The 24,714-nt window shown below is 46.3% G+C and overlaps 1 protein-coding gene across 1 annotated transcript; it reads left to right on the forward strand.

Annotated features, from left to right (window-relative positions):
* The first annotated feature begins 445 nt into the window (after positions 1-445).
* Positions 446-16,576, forward strand: LOC124031960 (ferritin, heavy subunit-like). The gene is made up of 5 exons (XM_046343832.1): positions 446-585; positions 6,799-6,904; positions 8,400-8,546; positions 12,072-12,197; positions 15,655-16,576. Exons 2-5 carry the CDS (start codon positions 6,803-6,805, stop codon positions 15,805-15,807), a joined length of 528 nt encoding a protein of 175 aa, XP_046199788.1. The 5' UTR covers positions 446-585; positions 6,799-6,802; the 3' UTR covers positions 15,808-16,576.
* Positions 16,577-24,714: the final 8,138 nt, after the last annotated feature.

The raw sequence follows: 24,714 nt of genomic DNA on the forward strand, positions 1-24,714 counted from the left end.
AAGTTCACATGAAGTGAAATCCATTAACTATTTGACAGGCAAGGATCACAACTTGAAGGTAACTGTACAACCAATTATTATTTTATAAGGGACTGAGGGGGTAAAACATGAGCTACTCGTCTGTGCAGAAATACTAAACCACACAACGTTATTCTACATAATCTCATTTACAAGTAAAATACATTTTCTGCACATTGAAAAGGGAATTGGGCATATCTCATACATACAAGTAGCTCACAGATGTGAATACAGATATAATCACTGTTTTTGCCTCCAATATTTAGAGAGCTCTAGATATGCATTTATTGAATTGTGGTTTTATATGCGTAAACGAGCACTATATTCTGTTGTATTTCTGAATATGGGGATGGTACAACACAGGATCAACAATGAACATGTTTTGGCAGTGTTGAGGACTTTTATTTTGAAAAGTGTACGCTGACTAGTACGTGATGCCGTAGTCCGTCAGAAACCACTGTCACCCAGTCAACACAGCGTTTTATTTATTTCACCTTTTATTTAACTGGGCAAGTGGATACCGTTTGGAGGGAGTCGACCGGCAAAAGCGTTCGTACCATTCCCGAGGTAGTTTACGGTATTTTATACCTGCTTTACGGTGATTACTAGTTGTATAATATTATTACCAGGCTGTATGCGTTGCATTTATTTGTTGGGCCACTTTTTGCAGCTCTGCTACTAGACGTTACCTGTTCGCGACAATAACCTTGAGAGTCCGTTTCATAAGCGCCTTGTCATGAGGAGCCAACTAACGTTGTTTTAACGTCGTCAAAATATCCGACCCGTTTCTCCAAAACCATTATTCTTGTTCTTAACGGACGACGTTGTAAAAACCCGTATTATCGGCATATTCAACAGGGTTTTAAGAAATATATTACCTTCAACAGTGTTATCTTGTGATCAAGCCATCAATGTTTAGGGTTATTTTATTTTGGGGTGTCGTAAAAAAAAAAATTTTTACTACGATCAGCCTTTTCGTTTAGCAACAATCAAGTGTCCCGTATTATCGGCCAGTTATTGACCACCTTTATTATTTTGTTCAATTACAAGATATATCCGTTTTTTATTTATTTAATTTTGTTCAAAAAATAGAGCCCAGCCTGGGGGTCCTAAGGGATTACTAGCTGGTTGACTATAGTAAATATATTAGTTGACTTTCCAGTACAAATCACTTGCCTGTCCTACTTTATATTGCGTTGCCCGGTGCGCCCTCATGTAAGGTTCTTCATCAACCTCTTCAGTGTTGTAACTAAATAATGTCTCTTTATTTTACACGTTAATCTTATGGTTTGAGAAAAGTAGATACGTTTAATACACACCATTTAATATTCAGCATACTCATGTTAGTAAGTGTCTGGTCTGTCGCGCAGTCGAATTGTACAATATACAGCGCGTCCCACAAAATGTTTCTACAGTTGATGGCGGAAGTCTACATACACCGTAGCCAAATTTAAACTCCGTTTTTCACAATTTCTGACATTTAATCCTAGTACAAATTCCCTGTCTTAGGTCAGTTAGGATCACCACTTTATTTTAAGAATGTGAAATGTCAGAATAATAGTAGAGAATTATTTATTTCAGCTTTTATGACTTTCATCACATTCCCAGTGGGTCAGAAGTTTACATACACTCAATTAGTATTTGGTAGCATTGCCTTTAAATTGTTTAACTTGGGTCAAATGTTTCGGGTAGCCTTCCACAAGCTTCCCACAATAAGTTTGGTGACTTTTGACCCATTCCTCCTGACAGAGCTGGTTTAACTCAGTCAGGTTTGTAGGCCTCCTTGCTCGCGCACACTTTTTCAGTTCTGCCCACACATTTTCTATGAGATTGAGGTCAAAGCTTTGCAATGGCCTCTCCAATACCTTGACTTTGTCCTTAAACCATTTTGCCACAACTTTGGAAGTATGCTTGGGGTCATTGTCCGTTTGGAAGACCCATTTACAAACAAGCTTTAACTTCCTGACTGATGTCTTGAGATGTTGCTTCAATATATCCACATAATGTTCCATCCTCATGATGCTATCTATTTTGTGAAGTGCACCAGTCCCTCCTGCAGCAAAGCACCCCCACAACATGATGCTGCCACCCCGTGCTTCACGGTTGGGATGGTGTTCTTTGGCTTTGCTAGCCTCCCCCTTTTTCCTCCAAACATAACGATGGTCATTATGGCCAAACGGTTCTATTTTTGTTTCATATGACCAGAGGACATTTCTCCAAAAAGTACTGTCTTTGTCCCCATGTGCAGTTGCAAACCGTAGTCTGGCTTTTTTATGGTGGTTTTGGAGCAGTTGCCAAAGATCTGTAAGGCTGCAAATGGAGGATTCTTTGACAAAAGCAAATTTTGAAGGACACTATTTCAATTAAAAAACATTTATAACCTTGTCAACATCTTGATTATACAGTTTACATACACTTATGTTGGAGTCATTAAAACTATTTTTTTCCACGACTCCACAAATTTCTTGTTAACAAACTATAGTTTTGGGAAGTCGGTTAGGACATCTACTTTGTGCAGGACACAAGTAATTTGTCCAAAAATTGTTTACAGAAATATTTCACTTATAATTCATGCTTGACATCATAGGAAAATCAAAAGAAATCAGCCAAGACTTCAGGAAAAAAATTGTAGACCTCCACAAGTCTGGTTCATCCTTGGGAGAAATTTCAAAACGCCTGAAGGTACCACGTTCATCTGTACAAACAATAGTACGCAAGTATAAACACCGTGGGACCACTCAGCCGTCATACCGCTCTGTTTCCTAGAGATAAACGTACTTTGGTGCGAAAAGTGTAAATCAATCCCAGAACAACAGCAAAGGACCTTGTGAAGATGCTGGAGGAAACAGGTACAAAAGTATCTATATCCACAGTAAAACGAGTCCTATATCGACAACCTGAAAGGCTGCTTAGCAAGGAAGAGGCATTCTAGTTATCAATTTGTTGATGTAACGGATGTGAAAAAGCTAGCTAGTTAGCGGTGGTGCGCGCTAAATAGCGTTTCAATCGGTGACGTCACTTTACTCTGAGACCTTGAAGTAGTAGTTCCCCTTTGCTCTGCAAGGGCCGTGGCTTTTGTGGAGCGATGGGTAACGATGCTTCGTGGGTGACTGTTGTTGATGTGTGCAGAGGGTCCCTGGGGTTCGCGCCCGGGTATGGGCGAGGGGACGGTCTAAAGTTCTAATCTTACATTGAGGTAGTCTGAAGTAGAAATGGGTTGTTCGCAAACGAGTCGGCTTTTGTAAGTGAACGTTGGGATTCGGCTCGCCTATCAGAAGAGCCAAATCTTTTTTTATTAAAATCTTTAAAAAAAAAAAAACATTAATTAATAGAATTTACTATTTGAAAGAATAAAAACGGTATAGGCCTAAATGCACAACCGTATACACATTTGATCTGCCTTTCTGCTCAGACTAACAGCCTCACCTGTTGTTCCTGTCAGACGCAGTGTCAACCAATGAGCCAAAGATGTGTGAGGGAGGGCGGAGCCAACTCACTCAGTCACACACTTAGCAGCTGAGGAGAGAGAGGAAGGACGGCTGTGAAAACGAGTCGAAAGCACAGTAGCATTTGGATGCATTTTAATAATATAGACTATGTTAGAGCACAGTGTAGTATTTGCCAAAACAAAATCTCATATAGCCAGTTCTACGCACAACCTACACCAGCATATGTGAACTGTGCACCCAACTGTGAAGCTGTAGCGGAGCTTCCAGAAACTAGTGGGCCTGCTAGTGGTAGTGGTGGACCAGAACCTCCACACGTGGAGATGTTTCCACTCAGTCAAGTAGGCCTGCTAGTGGTAGTGGTGGAGATGTTATCCACTCAGTCAAGTAGGCCTGCTAGTGGTAGTGGTGGAGATGGTTTTTGGTGAGCTGAGCCGAACGAGCTGTTTCTCTGAAAATAGCCAACGCTTTTTGGTGAGCTGAGCCGAACGAGCTGTTTCTCTGAAAATAGCCAACGCTTTTTGGTGAGCTGAGCCGAACGAGCTGTTTCTCTGAAAATAGCCAACGCTTTTTGGTGAGCTGAGCCGAACGAGCTGTTTCTCTGAAAATAGCCAACGCTTTTTGGTGAGCTGAGCCGAACGAGCTGTTTCTCTGAAAATAGCCAACGCTTTTTGGTGAGCTGAGCCGAACGAGCTGTTTCTCTGAAAATAGCCAACGCATTTTGGTGAGCTGAGCCGAACGAGCTGTTTCTCTGAAAATAGCCAACGCTTTTTGGTGAGCTGAGCCGAACGAGCTGTTTCTCTGAAAATAGCCAACGCTTTTGGTGAGCTGAGCCGAACGAGCTGTTTCTCTGAAAATAGCCAACGCTTTTTGGTGAGCTGAGCCGAACGAGCTGTTTCTCTGAAAATAGCCAACGCTTTTTGGTGAGCTGAGCCGAACGAGCTGTTTCTCTGAAAATAGCCAACGCTTTTTGGTGAGCTGAGCCGAACGAGCTGTTTCTCTGAAAATAGCCAACGCTTTTTGGTGAGCTGAGCCGAACGAGCTGTTTCTCTGAAAATAGCCAACGCTTTTTGGTGAGCTGAGCCGAACGAGCTGTTTCTCTGAAAATAGCCAACGCTTTTTGGTGAGCTGAGCCGAACGAGCTGTTTCTCTGAAAATAGCCAACGCTTTTTGGTGAGCTGAGCCGAACGAGCTGTTTCTCTGAAAATAGCCAACGCTTTTTGGTGAGCTGAGCCGAACGAGCTGTTTCTCTGAAAATAGCCAGAATGCCCATCACTAATCTGAAGAGATTTCACCCCATGTTTCCTGAGCCTCCCCCCACAAATTGGATTGGCTTGATGGGTACTTCTTACGTACCATACGATCAAGCTGCTCTCACAACAGCTCAATAGGGTTGAGATACGGTGACTCTGCTGGCCACTCCATTATAGACAGAATACCAGCTGACTGCCTCTTCCCTAAATAGTTCTAGCATAGTTTGGAGCTGTGCTTTGGGTCATTTTCCTGTTGTAGGAGGAAATTGGCTACAATTCAGCGTCGTCCACAGGGTATGGCATGGCGTTGCAAAATGGAGTGATAGCCTTCCTTCTTCAAGATCCCTTTGACCCTGTACAAATCTCCCACTTTACCACCACCAAAGCGGACCAGACCATCACATTGCCTCCCCCAGACCATCACATTGCCTCCACCAGACCATCACATTGCCTCCCCCAGACCATCACATTGCCTCCCCAGACCATCACATTGCCTCCCCCAGACCATCACATTGCCTTCCCCAGACCATCACATTGCCTCCCCCAGACCATCACATTGCCTCCCCCAGACCATCACATTGCCTCCCCCAGACCATCACATTGCCTCCCCCAGACCATCACATTGCCTCCCCCAGACCATCACATTGCCTCCCCCAGACCATCACATTGCCTCCCCCAGACCATCACATTGCCTCCCCCAGACCATCACATTGCCTCCCCAGACCATCACATTGCCTCCCCCAGACCATCACATTGCCTCCCCAGACCATCACATTGCCTCCCCAGACCATCACATTGCCTCCCCAGACCATCACATTGCCTCCCCAGACCATCACATTGCCTCCCCAGACCATCACATTGCCTCCCCAGACCATCACTTTAACCCCCCAGACCATCACTTTAACCCCCCAGACCATCACATTGCCTCCCCCAGACCATCACATTGCCCCACCCAGACCATCACATTGCCTCCCCCAGACCATCACATTGCCTCCACCTCCCCCAGACCATCACATTGCCTCCACCTCCACCATACCATCACATTGCCTCCACCTCCCCAGACCATCACATTGCTTCCCCCACCCAGACCATCACATTGCCTCCACCTCCCCCAGACCATCACATTGCCTCCACCTCCCCCAGACCATCACATTGCCTCCACCTCCACCAGACCATCACATTGCTTCCCCCACCCAGACCATCACATTGCTTCCCCCACCCAGACCATCACATTGCTTCCCCCACCCAGACCATCACATTGCCTCCACCATGTTTGACAGATGGTTCACTCCTCCAGCATCTTTTCATTTTTTCTGCGTGTCACAAATGTTGTTCTTTGTGATCCGAACACCTCAAACTTAGATTCGTCTGTCCATAACACTTTTTTTTCCCCAATCTTCCTCTGTCCAGTGTCTGTTCTTTTGCCCATCTTAATCTTTTATTTTTATTGTCCAGTCTGAGATATGGCTTTTTCTTTGCAACTCTGCCTAGAAGGTCAGCATCCCAGATTCGCCTCTTCACTGTTGACGTTGAGACTTGTGTTTTACGGTTATTATTTAATGATGCTGCCAGTTGAGGACTTGTGAGACGTTTTTTTCTCAAACTAGACACTCTAATGTGCTTGTCCTCTTGCTCAGTTGTGCACCGGGGCCTCCCACTCCTCTTTCTATTCTTGTTAGAGACAGTTTGCGCTGTTCTGTGAAGGGAGTAGTACACAGCGCTGTATGAGATCTCACATGGAATAGCCTCCATTTCTCAGAACAAGAAGAGACTGACGAGTTTCAGAAGAAAGATCTTTGTTTCCTGCCATTTTGAGCCTGTAATCAAACCCACAAATACTGATGCTCCAGATACTCAACTAGTCGAAAGAAGGCCAGTTTTATTGCTTCTTTAATGAGAACAGTTTTCAGCTGTGCCTACATAATTGCAAAAGTGTTTTCTAATGATCAATTAGCCTTTTTAAAATGATAAACTTGGATTAGCTAACACAACGTGCCATTGGAACACAGGAGTGATGGTTGCTGATAATTGTCGTCTGTCTGTCTGTCTCTCTGCCTGCCTGCCTCTGTCTCTCTTTCCAGAACCATGACATCCCAGGTGCGACAGAACTTCCACCCGGAATGTGAGGCTGCCATCAACAGGCAGATCAACCTGGAACTGTATGCTTCTTATGTATACCTGTCTATGGTGAGTTATCTACCTGCTAGACCCTTACCTGTCTATGGTGAGTTATCCACCTGCTAGACCCTTACCTGTCTATGGTGAGTTATCCACCTGCTAGGCCCTTACCTGTCTATGGTGAGTTATCCACCTGCTAGGCTCTTACCTGTCTATGGTGAGTTATCCACCTGCTAGACCCTTACCTGTCTATGGTGAGTTATCCACCTGCTAGACCCTTACCTGTCTATGGTGAGTTATCCACCTGCTAGACCCTTACCTGTCTATGGTGAGTTATCCACCTGCTAGACCCTTACCTGTCTATGGTGAGTTATCCACCTGCTAGACCCTTCTACCTGTCTATGGTGAGTTATCCACCTGCTAGACCCTTACCTGTCTATGGTGAGTTATCCACCTGCTAGACCCTTACCTGTCTATGATGAGTTATCCACCTGCTAGACCCTTACCTGTCTATGGTGAGTTATCCACCTGCTAGACCCTTACCTGTCTATGGTGAGTTATCCACCTGCTAGACCCTTACCTGTCTATGGTGAGTTATCCACCTGCTAGACCCTTACCTGTCTATGGTGAGTTATCCACCTGCTGGACCCTTACCTGTCTATGATGAGTTATCCACCTGCTAGACCCTTACCTGTCTATGGTGAGTTATCTACCTGCTAGACCCTTACCTGTCTATGGTGAGTTATCCACCTGCTAGACCCTTACCTGTCTATGGTGAGTTATCCACCTGCTGGACCCTTACCTGTCTATGGTGAGTTATCCACCTGCTGGACCCTTACCTGTCTATGGTGAGTTATCCACCTGCTAGACCCTTACCTGTCTATGGTGAGTTATCCACCTGCTAGACCCTTACCTGTCTATGGTGAGTTATCCACCTGCTGGACCCTTACCTGTCTATGATGAGTTATCCACCTGCTAGACCCTTACCTGTCTATGGTGAGTTATCTACCTGCTAGACCCTTACCTGTCTATGGTGAGTTATCCACCTGCTAGACCCTTACCTGTCTATGGTGAGTTATCCACCTGCTGGACCCTTACCTGTCTATGGTGAGACCAATAGTTATCCACCTGCTGGACCCTTACCTGTCTATGGGGAGACCAATAGTTATCCACCTGCTAGACCCTTACCTGTCTATGGTGAGACCAATAGAGCTGTTTGTCTCTCATAATTAATATATATTTGTCTGGTCTATTATTTAAACACAGTGAATATAGCAATGCATGTCCATAGCAAGACATTGCTGTGTCTTCCCTGTGCCAAAAGAGAATGGGTTCAATTTGGGATTGGATCGAATGAGTCGAATGAGAAATTGGATCAATTCTCATGTTTGCTCTTTACATCTCTAGCACAGGGAGACATGAGTTAAAGGGATTTAGACTATATCTAATAATGAACTATATGAACTATAGAACATTCCATACAGGCAAACTACAACTCAAAGTTCTGCAGGATGACATGTTCGTGACACTTCCACTTTTGTCTTGTACGTGTTTTTGTTCCTAGGGCTACTACTTTGACAGAGACGACAAATCCCTTCCCAACTTTTCCAAGTTCTTCCTGACTCAGTCCAAGGAGGAGAAGGAGCATGCTGAGAAACTGATGAGTCAACAGAACCAGAGAGGAGGACGCATCTTTCTCCAGGACATCAAGGTATAAATAAACTCAACGGGGGGTTGTGTTACCTTATACAAGGCTTCATATTGATTAGACTAGCGGCCATTTTGCCTTCTCTTGTCTGAACATTTAAGTCCACAGAATATATGCCACTAACAGGGTGCGTTGCCACTAACAGGGTGCGTTGCCACTAACAGGGTGCGTTGCCACTAACAGGGTGCGTTGCCACTAACAGGGTGCGTTGCCACTAACAGGGTGCGTCGCCACTAACAGGGTGCGTCGCCACTAACAGGGTGCGTCGCCACTAACAGGGTGCGTCGCCACTAACAGGGTGCGTCGCCACTAACAGGGTGCGTCGCCACTAACAGGGTGCGTCGCCACTAACAGGGTGCGTCGCCACTAACAGGGTGCGTCGCCACTAACAGGGTGCGTCGCCACTAACAGGGTGCGTCGCCACTAACAGGGTGCGTCGCCACTAACAGGGTGCGTCGCCACTAACAGGGTGCGTCGCCACTAACAGGGTGCGTCGCCACTAACAGGGTGCGTCGCCACTAACAGGGTGCGTCGCCACTAACAGGGTGCGTCGCCACTAACAGGGTGCGTCGCCACTAACAGGGTGCGTCGCCACTAACAGGGTGCGTCGCCACTAACAGGGTGCGTCGCCACTAACAGGGTGCGTCGCCACTAACAGGGTGCGTCGCCACTAACAGGGTGCGTCGCCACTAACAGGGTGCGTCGCCACTAACAGGGTGCGTCCCCACTAACCGGGTGCGTCCCCACTAACCGGGTGCGTCCCCACTAACCGGGTGCGTCGCCACTAACCGGGTGCGTCGCCACTAACCGGGTGCGTCGCCACTAACCGGGTGCGTCGCCACTAACAGGGTGCGTCGCCACTAACAGGGTGCGTCTCCCTGGACCGCCTACAGAATGTATTGTCAGGTGGAGAACTCCCTGGACCCCCTACAGAATGTATTGTCAGGTGGAGAACTCCCTGGACCCCCTACAGAATGTATTGTCAGGTGGAGAACTCTCTGGACCCCCTACAGAATGTATTGTCAGGTGGAGAACTCTCTGGACCCCCTACAGAATGTATTGTCAGGTGGAGAACTCCCTGGACCCCCTACAGAATGTATTGTCAGGTGGAGAACTCCCTGGACCCCCTACAGAATGTATTGTCAGGTGGAGAACTCCCTGGACCCCCTACAGAATGTATTGTCAGGTGGAGAACTCCCTGGACCCCCTACAGAATGTATTGTCAGGTGGAGAACTCCCTGGACCCCCTACAGAATGTATTGTCAGGTGGAGATCTCCCTGGACCCCTACAGAATGTATTGTCAGGTGGAGATCTCCCTGGACCCCTACAGAATGTATTGTCAGGTGGAGAACTCCCTGGACCCCCTACAGAATGTATTGTCAGGTGGAGAACTCCCTGGACCCCCTACAGAATGTACTGTCAGGTGGAAAACTCCCTGGACCCCCTACAGAATGTATTGTCAGGTGGAGATCTCCCTGGACCCCCTACAGAATGTATTGTCAGGTGGAGAACTCCCTGGACCCCCTACAGAATGTATTGTCAGGTGGAGAACTCCCTGGACCCCCTACAGAATGTATTGTCAGGTGGAGAACTCCCTGGACCCTCTACAGAATGTATTGTCAGGTGGAGAACTCCCTGGACCCCCTACAGAATGTACTGTCAGGTGGAGAACTCCCTGAACCCCCTACAGAATGTATTGTCAGGTGGAGAACTCCCTGGACCCCCTACAGAATGTATTGTCAGGTGGAGATCTCCCTGGACCCCATACAGAATGTATTGTCAGGTGGAGAACTCCCTGGACCCCCTACAGAATGTACTGTCAGGTGGAGAACTCCCTGGACCCCCTACAGAATGTATTGTCAGGTGGAGATCTCCCTGGACCCCCTACAGAATGTATTGTCAGGTGGAGAACTCCCTGGACCCCCTACAGAATGTACTGTCAGGTGGAGAACTCCCTGGACCCCCTACAGAATGTACTGTCAGGTGGAGATCTCCCTGGATTCCTTGAAGTTTGCTTTACAGGGTCAAGAAGGGTGGTGGGAGGACGCCACTCCAGCCCTTTTGTTTATTGACTTCTCGTCGGCCTTCAATACTATCCAGCCTCACATACTAGCAGAGAAGCTCCTCTCCCGCTTTAAGCTGGACCTGAGTGTTGTGGGCTTGATAGTGGAATTCCTTACCGACTGGTCCTCTCAAACTCTGCTCCTCCTTCAGATCCCCCACAGTCCTCTCCTCTCCTGTACAACTCTGCTCCTCCTTCAGATCCCCCACAGTCCTGTCCTCTCCTGTACAACTCTGCTCCTCCTTCAGATCCCCCACAGTCCTCTCCTCTCCTGTACAACTCTGCTCCTCCTTCAGATCCCCCACAGCCCTCTCCTCTCCTGTACAACTCTGCTCCTCCTTCAGATCCCCCACAGTCCTCTCCTCTCCTGTACAACTCTGCTCCTCCTTCAGATCCCCCACAGTCCTCTCCTCTCCTGTACAACTCTGCTCCTCCTTCAGATCCCCCACAGCCCTCTCCTCTCCTGTACATATACTATACACCAATGACTGTGGCACTGAATATGAAAACAGACAGTGATCACCTACTGCAGGATAGAGACTGAGAACACAGGTCTGTGGTAGACGACTGTGTGTCATGGTGTGAGTGAGAACTGCTTCCTTCAACTGTATGTCTTTTGGTCATTGACTTTTAGAAGGCAGCCACTGAACCTCATACCCACTCTGGTCAGAGGCAATGGCATTGAGCTGGTCAGTACCTGTAAGTATCTGGGAACTGTGCTGGACAAAAAGTTGGCCTTTGGGGGACAGCAACAACTCTCTTTATTGAATCAGTGTTGATGTTTAATGGTAATCTTGTTGAGGAGCACTAACAGTATCCTAGACTGTCCTGATTAAGCCCTCTTTGCTGATCTCGTAGCTCCTCCCCTCGGTTTGTTGTTTTAGACTTCCCAAGAGCAACAGATCCAATGACTGTTTCTATCCCACAGGCCATACACTTCCTGAATCTGAACATGAAATTAAATCATGTATATTTATTGGTGCACTTTTTCATAATGACTTCCTTTTGACTGATCTAAGACTGATTCAATGACTGTTCCTTTTGACTGATCTAAGACTGATTCAATGACTGTTCCCTTTGACTGATCTAAGACTGATTAAATGACTGTTCCCTTTGACTGATCTAAGACTGATTAAATGACTGTTCCCTTTGACTGATCTAAGACTGATTCAACAACTTCCTTTTTAATGATTTAATGACTTGTTCCTTTTGACTGATCTATGACTGATTCTAAGACTGCAACCAATCTCAACCAATTTATCTTATGTGTGTATCTGTTGTATGGTCCCTGTTGTTAATGCTGTGTTTACTGTTGAACACTGACTGCACTACACATTTCCTAATTGGGACAATAAAGAGATTGATTGATTGATAGGTTCAACATATTGCCACCATTTAATGGGCTCTGGCAGTTTGATGCATGGATATTCATAATTAGAATCAACTTTTTCTCTGTATGTTTCAGAAACCTGACAGAGATGAGTGGGGAAGTGGGTTGGAGGCCTTGGAGTGTGCCCTACAGCTGGAGAAGAGTGTCAACCAGTCTCTACTGGACCTGCACAAAGTAGCCGTAGAGCACAATGACCCGCACGTGAGTTAAACACAGTTCATGGGGACAGTTTCCAGGACACCAATTAAGTCACAGACTAAAAAGAACTTTCAATTTTCAAGTAAGGTTCTCTTGTGAGCATGCTTTTTTAGCAGGGTTGGGGTCAATTCCATTTTAATTCGAGTCCATTCAGAAAGTAAACCAAATTCCGATTCCACATTTCAAATCAAATTATATTTGTCACATGCGCCGAATATAACAGGTGTAGACCTTACCGTGAAATGCTTACTTTACAAGCCCTTAAACAACAATGCAGTTCAAGAAATAGAGTTAATAAAATATTTACTAAATAAACTAAAGTAAGATTACATAACAATAACGAGGCTATAGACAGGGGGTACCATAACCGAGTCAATATGTGCAAGTTAGTAGAGGTCATTTGTACATGTAGGTAGGGGAAAATAAACAACAAGTAGCAGCAGTGTAAAGAGCGAAACGGAGTCAATGTAAATAGTCTGGTTGGCCATTTGATTAATTGTTCAGCAGTCTTATGGCTTGAGGGGTAGAAGCTGTTTAGGAGCCTTTTGGACCTAGACTTGGTGCTCCGGTACCGCTTGCCGTGCGGTAGCAGAGAGAACAGTCTATGACTTGGATGACTGGAGTCTTTGAAAATATTTTGGGCCTTCCTCTGACACCGCCTGGTGTAGAGGTTCTGGATTGTAGGAGCTTGGCCCAGTGATGTATTGGGCCATACACACTACCCTCTGTGTCGCCATGTGGTCGGGTGCCGAGCAGTTGCCATACCAGGCGGTGATGCAACCAGTCAGGATGCTTTTGATGGAGCAGCTGTAGAATATTTTGAGGATCCTGGGACCAATGCAAAATATTTTCAGTCTCCTGAGGGGGAAAAGGTTTTGTCTTGCCCTGTTCACGACTGTCTTGGTGTGTTTGGACCATGATAGTTCGTTGGTGATGTGGACACCAAGGAACTTGAAACTCTCGACACGCTCCGACCCGGCCTGTTCTGCCCTCATTTTCCGACAGTCCACGATCAGGTCCTTTGTCTTGCTCGCATTGAGGGAGAGGTTGTTGTCCTGGCCCCACACTGCCAGGACTCTGACCTCCCTATAGGCTGTCTCATCGTTGTCGGTGATCAGGCCTACCACTGGTGTTGTCAGCAAACTTAATGAGGGTGTTGGACTTGTGCCAGGCCACGAAGTCGTGGGTGAACTGGGAGTACAGGAGGGGACTAAGCACACACCCCTGAGGGTCCCCGGTGTTGAGGAGCAGCGTGGCAGATGTGTTGTTGCCTACCCTTACCACCTGGGGGTGGCGCGTCAGGAAGTCCATGATTCAGATGCAGAGGGAGGTGTTTAGTATCAGAGTCTTTAGCTTGATGAGCTTTGTGGGCACTGGTGTTGATCGCTGAGCTGTGGTCAATGAACAGCATTCTCACATAGGTGTTCCTTTTGTCCAGGTGGAGAAGGGCAGTGTGGAGTGCGATTGAGATTGCGTAATCTGTGGATCTGTTGGGGTGGTATGAGAATTGGAGTGGGGTCTAGGGTTTCCGGGATGATGGTGTTGATGTGAACCATGACCAGCCTTTGAAATCATTTCATAGCTACCGACGTTAAGTGTTACGGGGCGGTAGTCGTTTAGGCAGGTTACCTTTGCATTCTTCGGTACAGGGACTATGGTGTTCTGCTTGAAACTTGTAGGTATTACAGACTTGATCAGGGATAGGTTGAAAATGTCAGTGAAGACATTTGCCACTTGGTCCGCGCATGCTCTGAGTACACGCCATGGTAATCAGTCAGGCCCCGCGGACTTGTGAATGTTGACCACATCGGCTACGGAAAGCGTGATCACAGTCGTCCGGAACAGCTGGTGCTCTCATGCATGCTTCAGTGTTGCTTGCCTCGAAGCAAGCATAAAAGGCATTTACTTCGTATTGTAGGCTCGCGTCACTGGGCAGCTCACGGCTGCTTTTCCCTTTGTAGTCTGTAATAGTTTGCAAGACCTGCCACATCTGACGAGCGTCAGAGCCGGTGTAGTACGATTCAATCTTAGTCCTGTATCGATGCTTTGCCTGTTTGATGGTTTGTTGGAGGGCATAGCAGGATTTCTGTTCGGATTAGTGTCCCACTCCTTGAAAGTGGCAGCTCTAGCCTTTAGCTGGATGCGGATGTTGCCTGTAATCCATGGCTTCTGGTTAGGATATGTACGTACAGTCACTGTGAGGATGAAGTCCTTGATGCACTTATTGATGAAGCCAATGACTGAGGTGGTATACTCCTCACTGCCATTGAATGAATCGAGGAACATATTCCAGTCAGTGCTGCAAAACAGTCCTATAGCGTAGCATCCTCGTCATCTGACCACTTCCATATTGAGTAAGTCACAGGTACTTCCTGCTTTAGTTTTTGCTTGTAAGGAGGAATCAGGAGGATGGAATTATGGTCAGATTTGCCAAATGGAGGAAAGCTTTGTACGTGTCTGTGTGTGGAGTAAAGCCTAGAGTTTTTTTTCTTCATCTGGTTGCACATGTGACATGCTGGTAGAAATTAGGTTAAATGGATTTAAGTTCTGGATGAGCGTTTTCCTGTTTGCTTATGGCCTTATACAGCTTATTGAGTGCGGTCTTAGTGCCTGCATTGGTTTGGTGGTAAATGGTGTGGTCTACAGCTTAACATAAGGTACTCTACCTCAGGCGAGCAATACCTCAAGACTTCTTTTATATTAGACATTGCGCACCAGCTGTTATTGAGAAATAGACACACACTCCCACCACTCGCCTTACCAGACGTAGCTGCTCTGTCCTGCCGATGCACGGAAAACGCAGCCAGCTCTATATTATCTGTGTCGTCGTTCAGCCACGACTCTGTGAAACATAAGTTGTTACAGTTGTTAATGTCCCGTTGTTAGGATAGTCTCGGCCGGATATCTAGTTTATTCTCCAGTGGTTGGCCAATAGAACCGATGGTAGTGGTGATTTACTCAGTCACCTCCGAATCCTCACAAGGCACCTCGACCTTTGCCCTCTGTATCTCCGTCTTTTCTTCACGCGAATGACGGGGATTTGGGCCTTGTCTCCGGGAAGCAGTATATCCTTTGCATCGGACTCATTAAAAAAATAATCTTTGTCCAGTTCGAGGTGAGGCGATTGCTGTTCTGATTTCCAGCAGCTCTTTTTGGTCATAACAGACGGTAGCAGCAACTTTATGTACAAAATATGTGAAAAAACACTAAATAGCACAGTTGGTTAGGAGTCCATAAAACACCATCTTCTCCACCGCCATTATATATTTTCCTCATTGAAGAGAATTGGAATTGAAATTTCAGTGTTCTTCCTTAATTGGCTGGAATTTAAACGGAATGGACTCCAACCCTGCTGTTTATAGCCTGGATGCTTAATCTGTGTCAGGGGGAAAAACCCAGTGTCTGTTTGGAGATTTTATCCTTTTCCTAATGACCGAAACAAAAACCTTTCCTCCCTCAGATGTGTGACTTCATAGAGACCCACTATCTGGATGAGCAGGTCAAGTCTATCAAGGAGCTGAGTGACTGGGTCACCAACCTGCGTCGCATGGGTGCCCCTCAGAACGGCATGGCAGAGTACCTCTTCGACAAACACACCCTGGGGAAGGAGTAGCGGCTGAACATCCCGTCTTTTACTAGGGTCGTGTTCATTAGGGCACACTGTAGCAAAATACGTTGAAACAGGAAACGGCCATTTCTTATTGGATAAATTCAGATTGTAGTACCTCACAGTTTCAGCCCGTTTTGTGACGAATGAACAACCCACCCGCCTGCTGGTCAATTTTTCATGTTTGGTCTGTCCTTACGACTGGTAATCTTCTAGTATCATAGATATGCTGGCTTTAAAGACCAAAATGACCAGAAGCCATTGCTCTATTTACATGACTGCTCTATATCGGGATTTACTTTTTCTATGATCTCCCGAAGCTGACTTCCAGGCTGTTTGTGCTATCATACCAACTCCTTGTCATTCAGTTTTGGCTTGACACATTTCAGCACAAACAGATCTGGGACCAGCCAATTTTTTTCCTATGTTTACCTACACTATGTGTCCGTTACAATTGACATGTTTTGCCAAAATAAAGACTTGACTGCTCCCTAGAGATATCTCGTAGCTTGGTGGAGTTTAAAAGTGAGACTGTGGTGAGTAGGACCACGTAACTTCTGTTTTTGTTTGTCTCTACTGCGTTTCATATTTCATTTGTGAAGCCAATATTGAGTGATTGTAGGAAAGACGTTACTTAAAATACCTTTTCCATTCTATTATTTCTCCACAGTTCATTAATTCATCCATTTTAATGAAATTATGTCTATATTTTGGAATTTGGTCTGTGTCTCTTATCCATTGTAAGGTGATGTATGATGATAAACATTTGAATCACTGTGTGTGTGTTGACTGTTTCAGTATCAGGAGGGTCAGATGTTCATAGCCCAGTGGTTAGAGTGTAGAGGCGGCAGGGTAGCCTAGTGGTTAGAGTGTAGAGGCGGCAGGGTAGCCTAGTGGTTAGTGTAGAGGCGGCAGGGTAGCCTAGTGGTTAGAGTGTAGAGGCGGCAGGGTAGCCTAGTGGTTAGAGTGTAGAGGCGGCAGGGTAGCCTAGTGGTTAGAGTGTAGAGGCGGCAGGGTAGCCTAGTGGTTAGAGTGTAGAGGCGGCAGGGTAGCCTAGTGGTTAGAGTGTAGAGGCGGCAGGGTAGCCTAGTGGTTAGAGTGTAGAGGCGGCAGGGTAGCCTAGTGGTTAGAGCGTTGGACTAGTAACCGGAAGGTTGCAAGTTCAAACCCCCGAGCTGACAAAGTACAAATCTGTCGTTCTGCCCCTAAACAGGCAGTTAACCCACGGTTCCTAAGCCGTCATTGAAAATAAGAATGTGTTCTTAACTGACTTGCCTAGTTAAATAAAGGTAAAATTAAAAATTAAAAAATTACATAAGCAAACAAATTGGATATTTTTTGAAAGGTTCATATTTATTACAGAGCAAAACATCCAAAATAAGGCTACTACTCCAGCTAACTATACACAGTATCATTCAGAGCAAGACAATATATGTACATATATATTTTTTTAATACAGCACTTCCTATTCATATGACCACTTGGGTAATGTGTTGCGCCCTCACTCATAGGGTTGCAAAATACTGGTAACTTTTCCCAAATTCCTGAGTGTTCTAGATATCCTGGTTAGGGGGATTCTCTATTTCCTGCTTAATCCCTCCCAGAGTTCTATAAAACCTGGGAATTTGGGGAAAGTTTCCTGCAACCCTATGAACTACTCATTAGAGACTTCTAGAACGACACGGCTTGTTTCAAAATGTTTATATCGTACTGGGATTTCGTAACGTGTCATGTCAGGCTAATTGATCCCCGTTGAGTAAATTATTCTAGTAGTGTATAGAATAGATATGAGGTTATCAGATCTGTAATATATAGAATAGATATGAGGGTATCAGATCTGTAATGTATAGAATAGATATGAGGGGGGATCTGTAATGTATAGAATAGATATGAGGGGGGATCAGATCTGTAATGTATAGAATAGATATGAGGGGATCAGATCTGTAATGTATAGAATAGATATGAGGGGGGATCTGTAATGTATAGAATAGATATGAGGGGATCAGATCTGTAATGTATAGAATAGATATGAGGCGGGATCAGATCTGTAATGTATAGAATAGATATGAGGGGGGATCAGATCTGTAATGTATAGAATAGATATGAGGGGATCAGATCTGTAATGTATAGAATAGATATGAGGGGGGATCTGTAATGTATAGAATAGATATGAGGGGGGGATCAGATCTGTAATGTATAGAATAGATATGAGGGGATCAGATCTGTAATGTATAGAATAGATATGAGGGGGGATCTGTAATGTATAGAATAGATATGAGGGGATCAGATCTGTAATCGATCACCACATTCTTTTGGAGAGATTGGAAACCCAAATTGGTCTACACGGACATGTTCTGGCCTGGTTTAGGTCTTATCTGTCGGAAAGATATCAGTTTGTCTCTGTGAATGGTTTGTCCTCTGACAAATCAACTGTACATTTCGGTGTTCCTCAAGGTTCTGTTTTAGGACCACTATTGTTTTCACTATATATTTTACCTCTTGGGGATGTTATTCGAAAACATAATGTAAACTTTCACTGCTATGCGGATGACACACAGCTGTACATTTCAATGAAACATGGTGAAGCACCAAAATTGCCCTCGCTAGAAGCATGTGTTTCAGACATAAGGAAGTGGATGGCTGCAAACTTTCTACTATTAAACTCGGACAAAACAGAGATGCTTGTTCTAGGTCCCAAGAAACAAAGAGATCTTCTGTTGAATCTGACAATTAATCTTAATGGTTGTACAGTCGTCTCAAATAAAACTGTGAAGGACCTCGGCGTTACTCTGGACCCTGATCTCTCTTTTGAAGAACATATCAAGACCATTTCGAGGACAGCTTTTTCCATCTACGTAACATTGCAAAAATCAGAAACTTTCTGTCCAAAAATGATGCAGAAAAATTAATCCATGCTTTTGTCACTTCTAGGTTAGACTACTGCAATGCTCTATTTTCCGGCTACCCGGATAAAGCACTAAATAAACTTCAGTTAGTGCTAAATACGGCTGCTAGAATCCTGACTAGAACCAAAAAATTTGATCATATTACTCCAGTGCTAGCCTCTCTACACTGGCTTCCTGTCAAAGCAAGGGCTGATTTCAAGGTTTTACTGCTAACCTACAAAGCATTACATGGGCTTGCTCCTACCTACCTCTCTGATTTGGTCCTGCCGTACATACCTATACGTACGCTACGGTCACAAGACGCAGGCCTCCTAATTGTCCCTAGAATTTCTAAGCAAACAGCTGGAGGCAGGGCTTTCTCCTATAGAGCTCCATTTTTATGGAACGGTCTGCCTACCCATGTCAGAGACGCAAACTCGGTCTCAACCTTTAAGTCTTTACTGAAGACTCATCTCTTCAGTGGGTCATATGATTGAGTGTAGTCTGGCCCAGGAGTGGGAAGGTGAACGGAAAGGCTCTGGAGCAACGAACCGCCCTTGCTGTCTCTGCCTGGCCGGTTCCCCGTTTTCCACTGGGATTCTCTGCCTCTAACCCTGTTACGGGGCTGAGTCACTGGCTTGCTGGGGCTCTCTCGTGCCGTCCCTGGGGGGGATGCGTCACCTGGGTGGGTTGATTCACTGTTGTGGTCGGCCTGTCTGGGTTCCCCCCACCCCTTGGGTTGTACCGTGTCGGAGATCTTTGTGGGCTATACTCGGCCTTGTCTCAGGATGGTAAGTTGGTGGTTGAAGATTTCCCTCTAGTGGTGTGGGGGCTGTGCTTTGGCAAAGTGGGTGGGGTTATATCCTTCCTGTTTGGCCCTGTCCGGGGTGTCCTCGGATGGGGCCACAGTGTCTCCTGACCCCTCCTGTCTCAGCCTCCAGTATTTATGCTGCAGTAGTTTATGTGTCGGGGGGCTAGGGTCAGTTTGTTTATCTGGAGTACTTCTCCTGTCCTATTCGGTGTCCTGTGTAAATCTAAGTGTGCGTTCTCTAATTCTCTCCTTCTCTCTTTCTTTCTCTCTCTCGGAGGACCTGAGCCCTAGAACCATGCCCCAGGACTACCTGACATGATGACTCCTTGCTGTCCCCAGTCCACCTGGCCATGCTGCTGCTCCAGTTTCAACTGGCCTGGGCCCTAGGACCATGTCCCAGGACTACCTGACATGAGGACTCCTTGCTGTCCCCAGTCCACCTGGCCATGCTCCTGCTCCAGTTTCAACTGACCTGAGCCCTAGGACCGTGCCCCAGGACTACCTGACATGATGGCTCCTTGCTGTCCCCAGTCCATCTGACTGTGCTGCTGCTCCAGTTTCAACTGTTCTGCCTTATTATTATTTGACCATGCTGGTCATTTATGAACATTTGAACATCTTGGTCATGTTCTGTTATAATCTCTACCCGGCACAGCCAGAAGAGGACTGGCCACCCCACATAGCCCGGTTCCTCTCTAGGTTTCTTCCTAGGTTTTGGCCTTTCTAGGGAGTTTTTCCTAGCCACCGTGCTTTTACACCTGCATTGTTTGCTGTTTGGGGTTTTAGGCTGGGTTTCTGTACAGCACTTTGAGATATCAGCTGATGTACGAAGGGCTATATAAATAAATTTGATTTGATTTGATTTGATTTGTAATGTATAGAATAGATATGAGGCGGGATCAGATCTGTAATGTATAGAATAGATATGAGGGGGGATCAGATCTGTAATGTATTGAATAGATATGAGGGTATCAGATCAGTGCTTGAGACCAAGAGGGTTCGCTATTCCTTTTCTAGAGCTGCTGGACAAATAAACACCAGCCTTGGGGTGCGTAAGAAACGGATGATTACAATATAGCAGAAACTAGGGTTGCATAATCCTCATGTCACTGGGGTCTTCCACTGTCATTTTTTCAACCTCTCCCTGACCCAGTCTGGAATATCTACATGTTTCAAGCAGACCACGATCATCCCTGGGCCTAAGAATGCCAGAATAACCTGCCTATGACACTATCAACATATATCAACATACAGCTAGCTGGTTATACTTCTACACCTGCATTGCTTGCTGTTTGGGGTTTCAGGCTGGGTTTCTGTACAGCACTTTGAGATATCAGCTGATGTACGAAGGGCTATATAAATACATTTGATTTGATTTATACGCTGCACTGGCAGGATGGAACAGCGGCAAGAGTACTATGTCTTTTTGCAAATAACAGCCGGTGCACGATATCTAAGGAAGTCCCGAGCTATTACTCGCCTGAGGTAGAGTATCTCATGATAAACTGTAGACCACACTACCTACCTAGAGAGTTTTCATCTGTATTCTTCGTAGCTGTTTTACATACCACCACAGACTGAGGCTGGCACTAACACAGCATTGAATGAGATGTATTCCACTGTAAGCAAACAAGAAAACGCTCACCAAGAGGTGGCGCTCCTAGTAGCCGGGGACTTTAATGCAGGGAAACATGAAGCCATTTTACCAAATTTCTATCAGCATGTTAAATGTGCAACCAGAGGAAAAAAACTCTGGATCACCTTTGCTCCACACACACAGACGCATACAAACTCTCCCTCCATTTGGAAAATCTGACCATAATTCCATCCTCCTGATTCCTGCTTACAAGCAAAAATTAAAGCAGGAAGCACCAGTGACTAGATCAATAAAAAATTGGTCAGATGAAGCAGATGCTAAACTACAGGACTGTTTTGCACAGACTGGAATATGTTCCGGGATTCCTCCGGTGGCATTGAGGAGTACACCATATCAGTCATTGGCTTCATCAATAAGTGCATCGATGATGTTGTCCCCACAGTGACCATACATACCCCATCCAGAAGCCATGGGTTACATGCAACATCCGCACTGAGCTAAAGGCTAGAGCTGCCGCTTTCAAGAAGCAGGATTCTAACCCTGACGCTTATAAGAAATCCCGCAATGCCCTCTGACGAACCATCAAACAGGTAAAGCGTCAACACAGGGCTAAGATTGAATCCTACTACACCGGCTCTGACGCTCATTGGATGTGGCAGGGTTTGCAAAACATTACAGACTACGAAAGGAAGCACAGCCAAGAGCTGCCCAGTGACACAAGCTAAACTACTTCTATGCTCGCTTTGAGGCAAATAACACAAACATGCATGAGATCACCAGCTGTTCTGGAAGACTTTGATCACGCTCTCGGCAGCAGATGTGAATAAGACAAAAGGAACACCTACAGTATGTGAGAATGCTGTTCATTGACTACAGCTCAGCGTTCAACACCATAGCTCCTTTCAAGCTCATCACTAAGCTAAGGATCCTGGGACTGAACATCCCCCATCTGCGTGGCCACATTGGCAACAACACATCCGCCACATTGACCCTCACACCCCTCGGATGCGTGCTTAGTCCCCTCCTGTACTCCCTGCTCAACCACGACTGCGTGGCCACATACGACTCCAAAACCAATCGTTAAGTTTGCTGACGATGTGACGGTAGGACAACCTACAGGGAGGTCAAAGACCTGGCAGTGTGGTGCCAGGACAACAACCTCTCCCTCAACGATGAGACAGCCTACAGGGAGGTCAAAGACCTGGCAGTGTGGTGCCAGGACAACAACCTCTCCCTCAACGATGAGACAGCCTACAGGGTGGTCAAAGACCTGGCAGTGCGGTGCCAGGACAACAACCTCTCCCTCAACGATGAGACAGCCTACAGGGAGGTCAAAGACCTGGCAGTGTGGTGCCAGGACAACAACCTCTGTCAACATGGGCAAGACAAACGGAGCTGATGGTGGACTACAGGAAACGGAGGGCCGAGAACATCCCCCATCCACATAGCTGTAGCCGAGCGGGTTGAGAGCTTCAAGTTCATTTGTGACAACATCACTAAGGAATTATCATGGTCCACACACACCAAGGCAGTCATAAAGAGGGCACAACAACACCTATTCCCCCTCAGTCATCTGAAAAGATTTGGCATGGGTCCTCAGATCCTCAAAAGGTTAGACAGCTACACCATCGAGACCATCCTGACTGGTTGCGTCACCGCTTGGTATAGCAACTGCTCGGCGACCGACCGCAAGGCGCTACAAAGGGTAGTGCGTACGGCCCAGTACATCACTGGGGCCAAGCTGCCTGTCATCCAGGACATCTAAGCCAGCCGGTGTCAGAGGAAGGCCCAAAATATTGTCAAAGACTCCAGCCACCCAAGTTAGACTCTTCTCTCTGCTACCGCATGGTACCGGAGCACCACGTTTGGGAACAGCCCCTGAACAGCTGCTACCCCATAAGACTGCTGAACAGCTGCTACCCCATAAGACTGCTGTACAGCTGCTACCCCATAAGACTGCTGAACAGCTGCTACCCCATAAGACTGCTGAACAGCTGCTACCCCATAAGACTGCTGAACAGCTGCTACCCCATAAGACTGCTGAACAGCTGCTACCCCATAAGACTGCTGAACCTGCTACCCCATAAGACTGCTGAACAGCTGCTACCCCATAAGACTGCTGAACAGCTGCTACCCCATAAGACTGCTGAACAGCTGCTACCCCATAAGACTGCTGAACAGCTGCTACCCCATAAGACTGCTGAACAGCTGCTACCCCATAAGACCCCATAAGACTGCTGAACAGCTGCTACCCCATAAGACTGCTGAACAGCTGCTACCCCATAAGACTGCTGAACAGCTGCTACCCCATAAGACTGCTGAACAGCTGCTACCCCATAAGACTGCTGAACAGCTGCTACCCCATAAGACTGCTGAACAGCTGCTACCCCATAAGACTGCTGAACAGCTGCTACCCCATAAGACTGCTGAACAGCTGCTACCCCATAAGACTGCTGAACAGCTGCTACCCCATAAGACTGCTGAACAGCTGCTACCCCATAAGACTGCTGAACAGCTGCTACCCCATAAGACTGCTGAACAGCTGCTACCCCATAAGACTGCTGAACAGCTGCTACCCCATAAGACTGCTGAACAGCTGCTACCCCATAAGACTGCTGAACAGCTGCTACCCCATAAGACTGCTGAACAGCTGCTACCCCATAAGACTGCTGAACAGCTGCTACCCCATAAGACTGCTGAACAGCTGCTACCCCATAAGACTGCTGAACAGCTGCTACCCCATAAGACTGCTGAACAGCTGCTACCCCATAAGACTGCTGAACAGCTGCTACCCCATAAGACTGCTGAACAGCTGCTACCCCATAAGACTGCTGAACAGCTGCTACCCCATAAGACTGCTGAACAGCTGCTACCCCATAAGACTGCTGAACAGCTGCTACCCCATAAGACTGCTGAACAGCTGCTACCCCATAAGACTGCTGAACAGCTGCTACCCCATAAGACTGCTGAACAGCTGCTACCCCATAAGACTGCTGAACAGCTGCTACCCCATAAGACTGCTGAACAGCTGCTACCCCATAAGACTGCTGAACAGCTGCTACCCCATAAGACTGCTGAACAGCTGCTACCCCATAAGACTGCTGAACAGCTGCTACCCCATAAGACTGCTGAACAGCTGCTACCCCATAAGACTGCTGAACAGCTGCTACCCCATAAGACTGCTGAACAGCTGCTACCCCATAAGACTGCTGAACAGCTGCTACCCCATAAGACTGCTGAACAGCTGCTACCCCATAAGACTGCTGAACAGCTGCTACCCCATAAGACTGCTGAACAGCTGCTACCCCATAAGACTGCTGAATAGTTGATCAAAACGGACTATTTGCATTGACCCTCTTATTTTATTCTTATTCAAATGTTTTACCCCATTAATGAAAAAAGCAAAAACAGGTTTTTAGAAATCTTTATAAATAAATAAAAAACTGAAATATCACATTTACATAAGTATTCAAACACTTTACTTAGTACTTTGTTGAAGCACCTTTTTGGCAGCGGTTACAGCCTCGAGTCTTCTTGGGTTTGACGCTACAAGAGATGTTAGATTGGGTTCAAGTCCGGGCCAATCCAAAACATTCATACTTATGTAAATAAGCTATTTC

The sequence above is a fragment of the Oncorhynchus gorbuscha genome, linkage group LG01, assembly GCF_021184085.1.
Source record: "Oncorhynchus gorbuscha isolate QuinsamMale2020 ecotype Even-year linkage group LG01, OgorEven_v1.0, whole genome shotgun sequence".
NCBI classification, from domain to species: domain Eukaryota; kingdom Metazoa; phylum Chordata; class Actinopteri; order Salmoniformes; family Salmonidae; genus Oncorhynchus; species Oncorhynchus gorbuscha.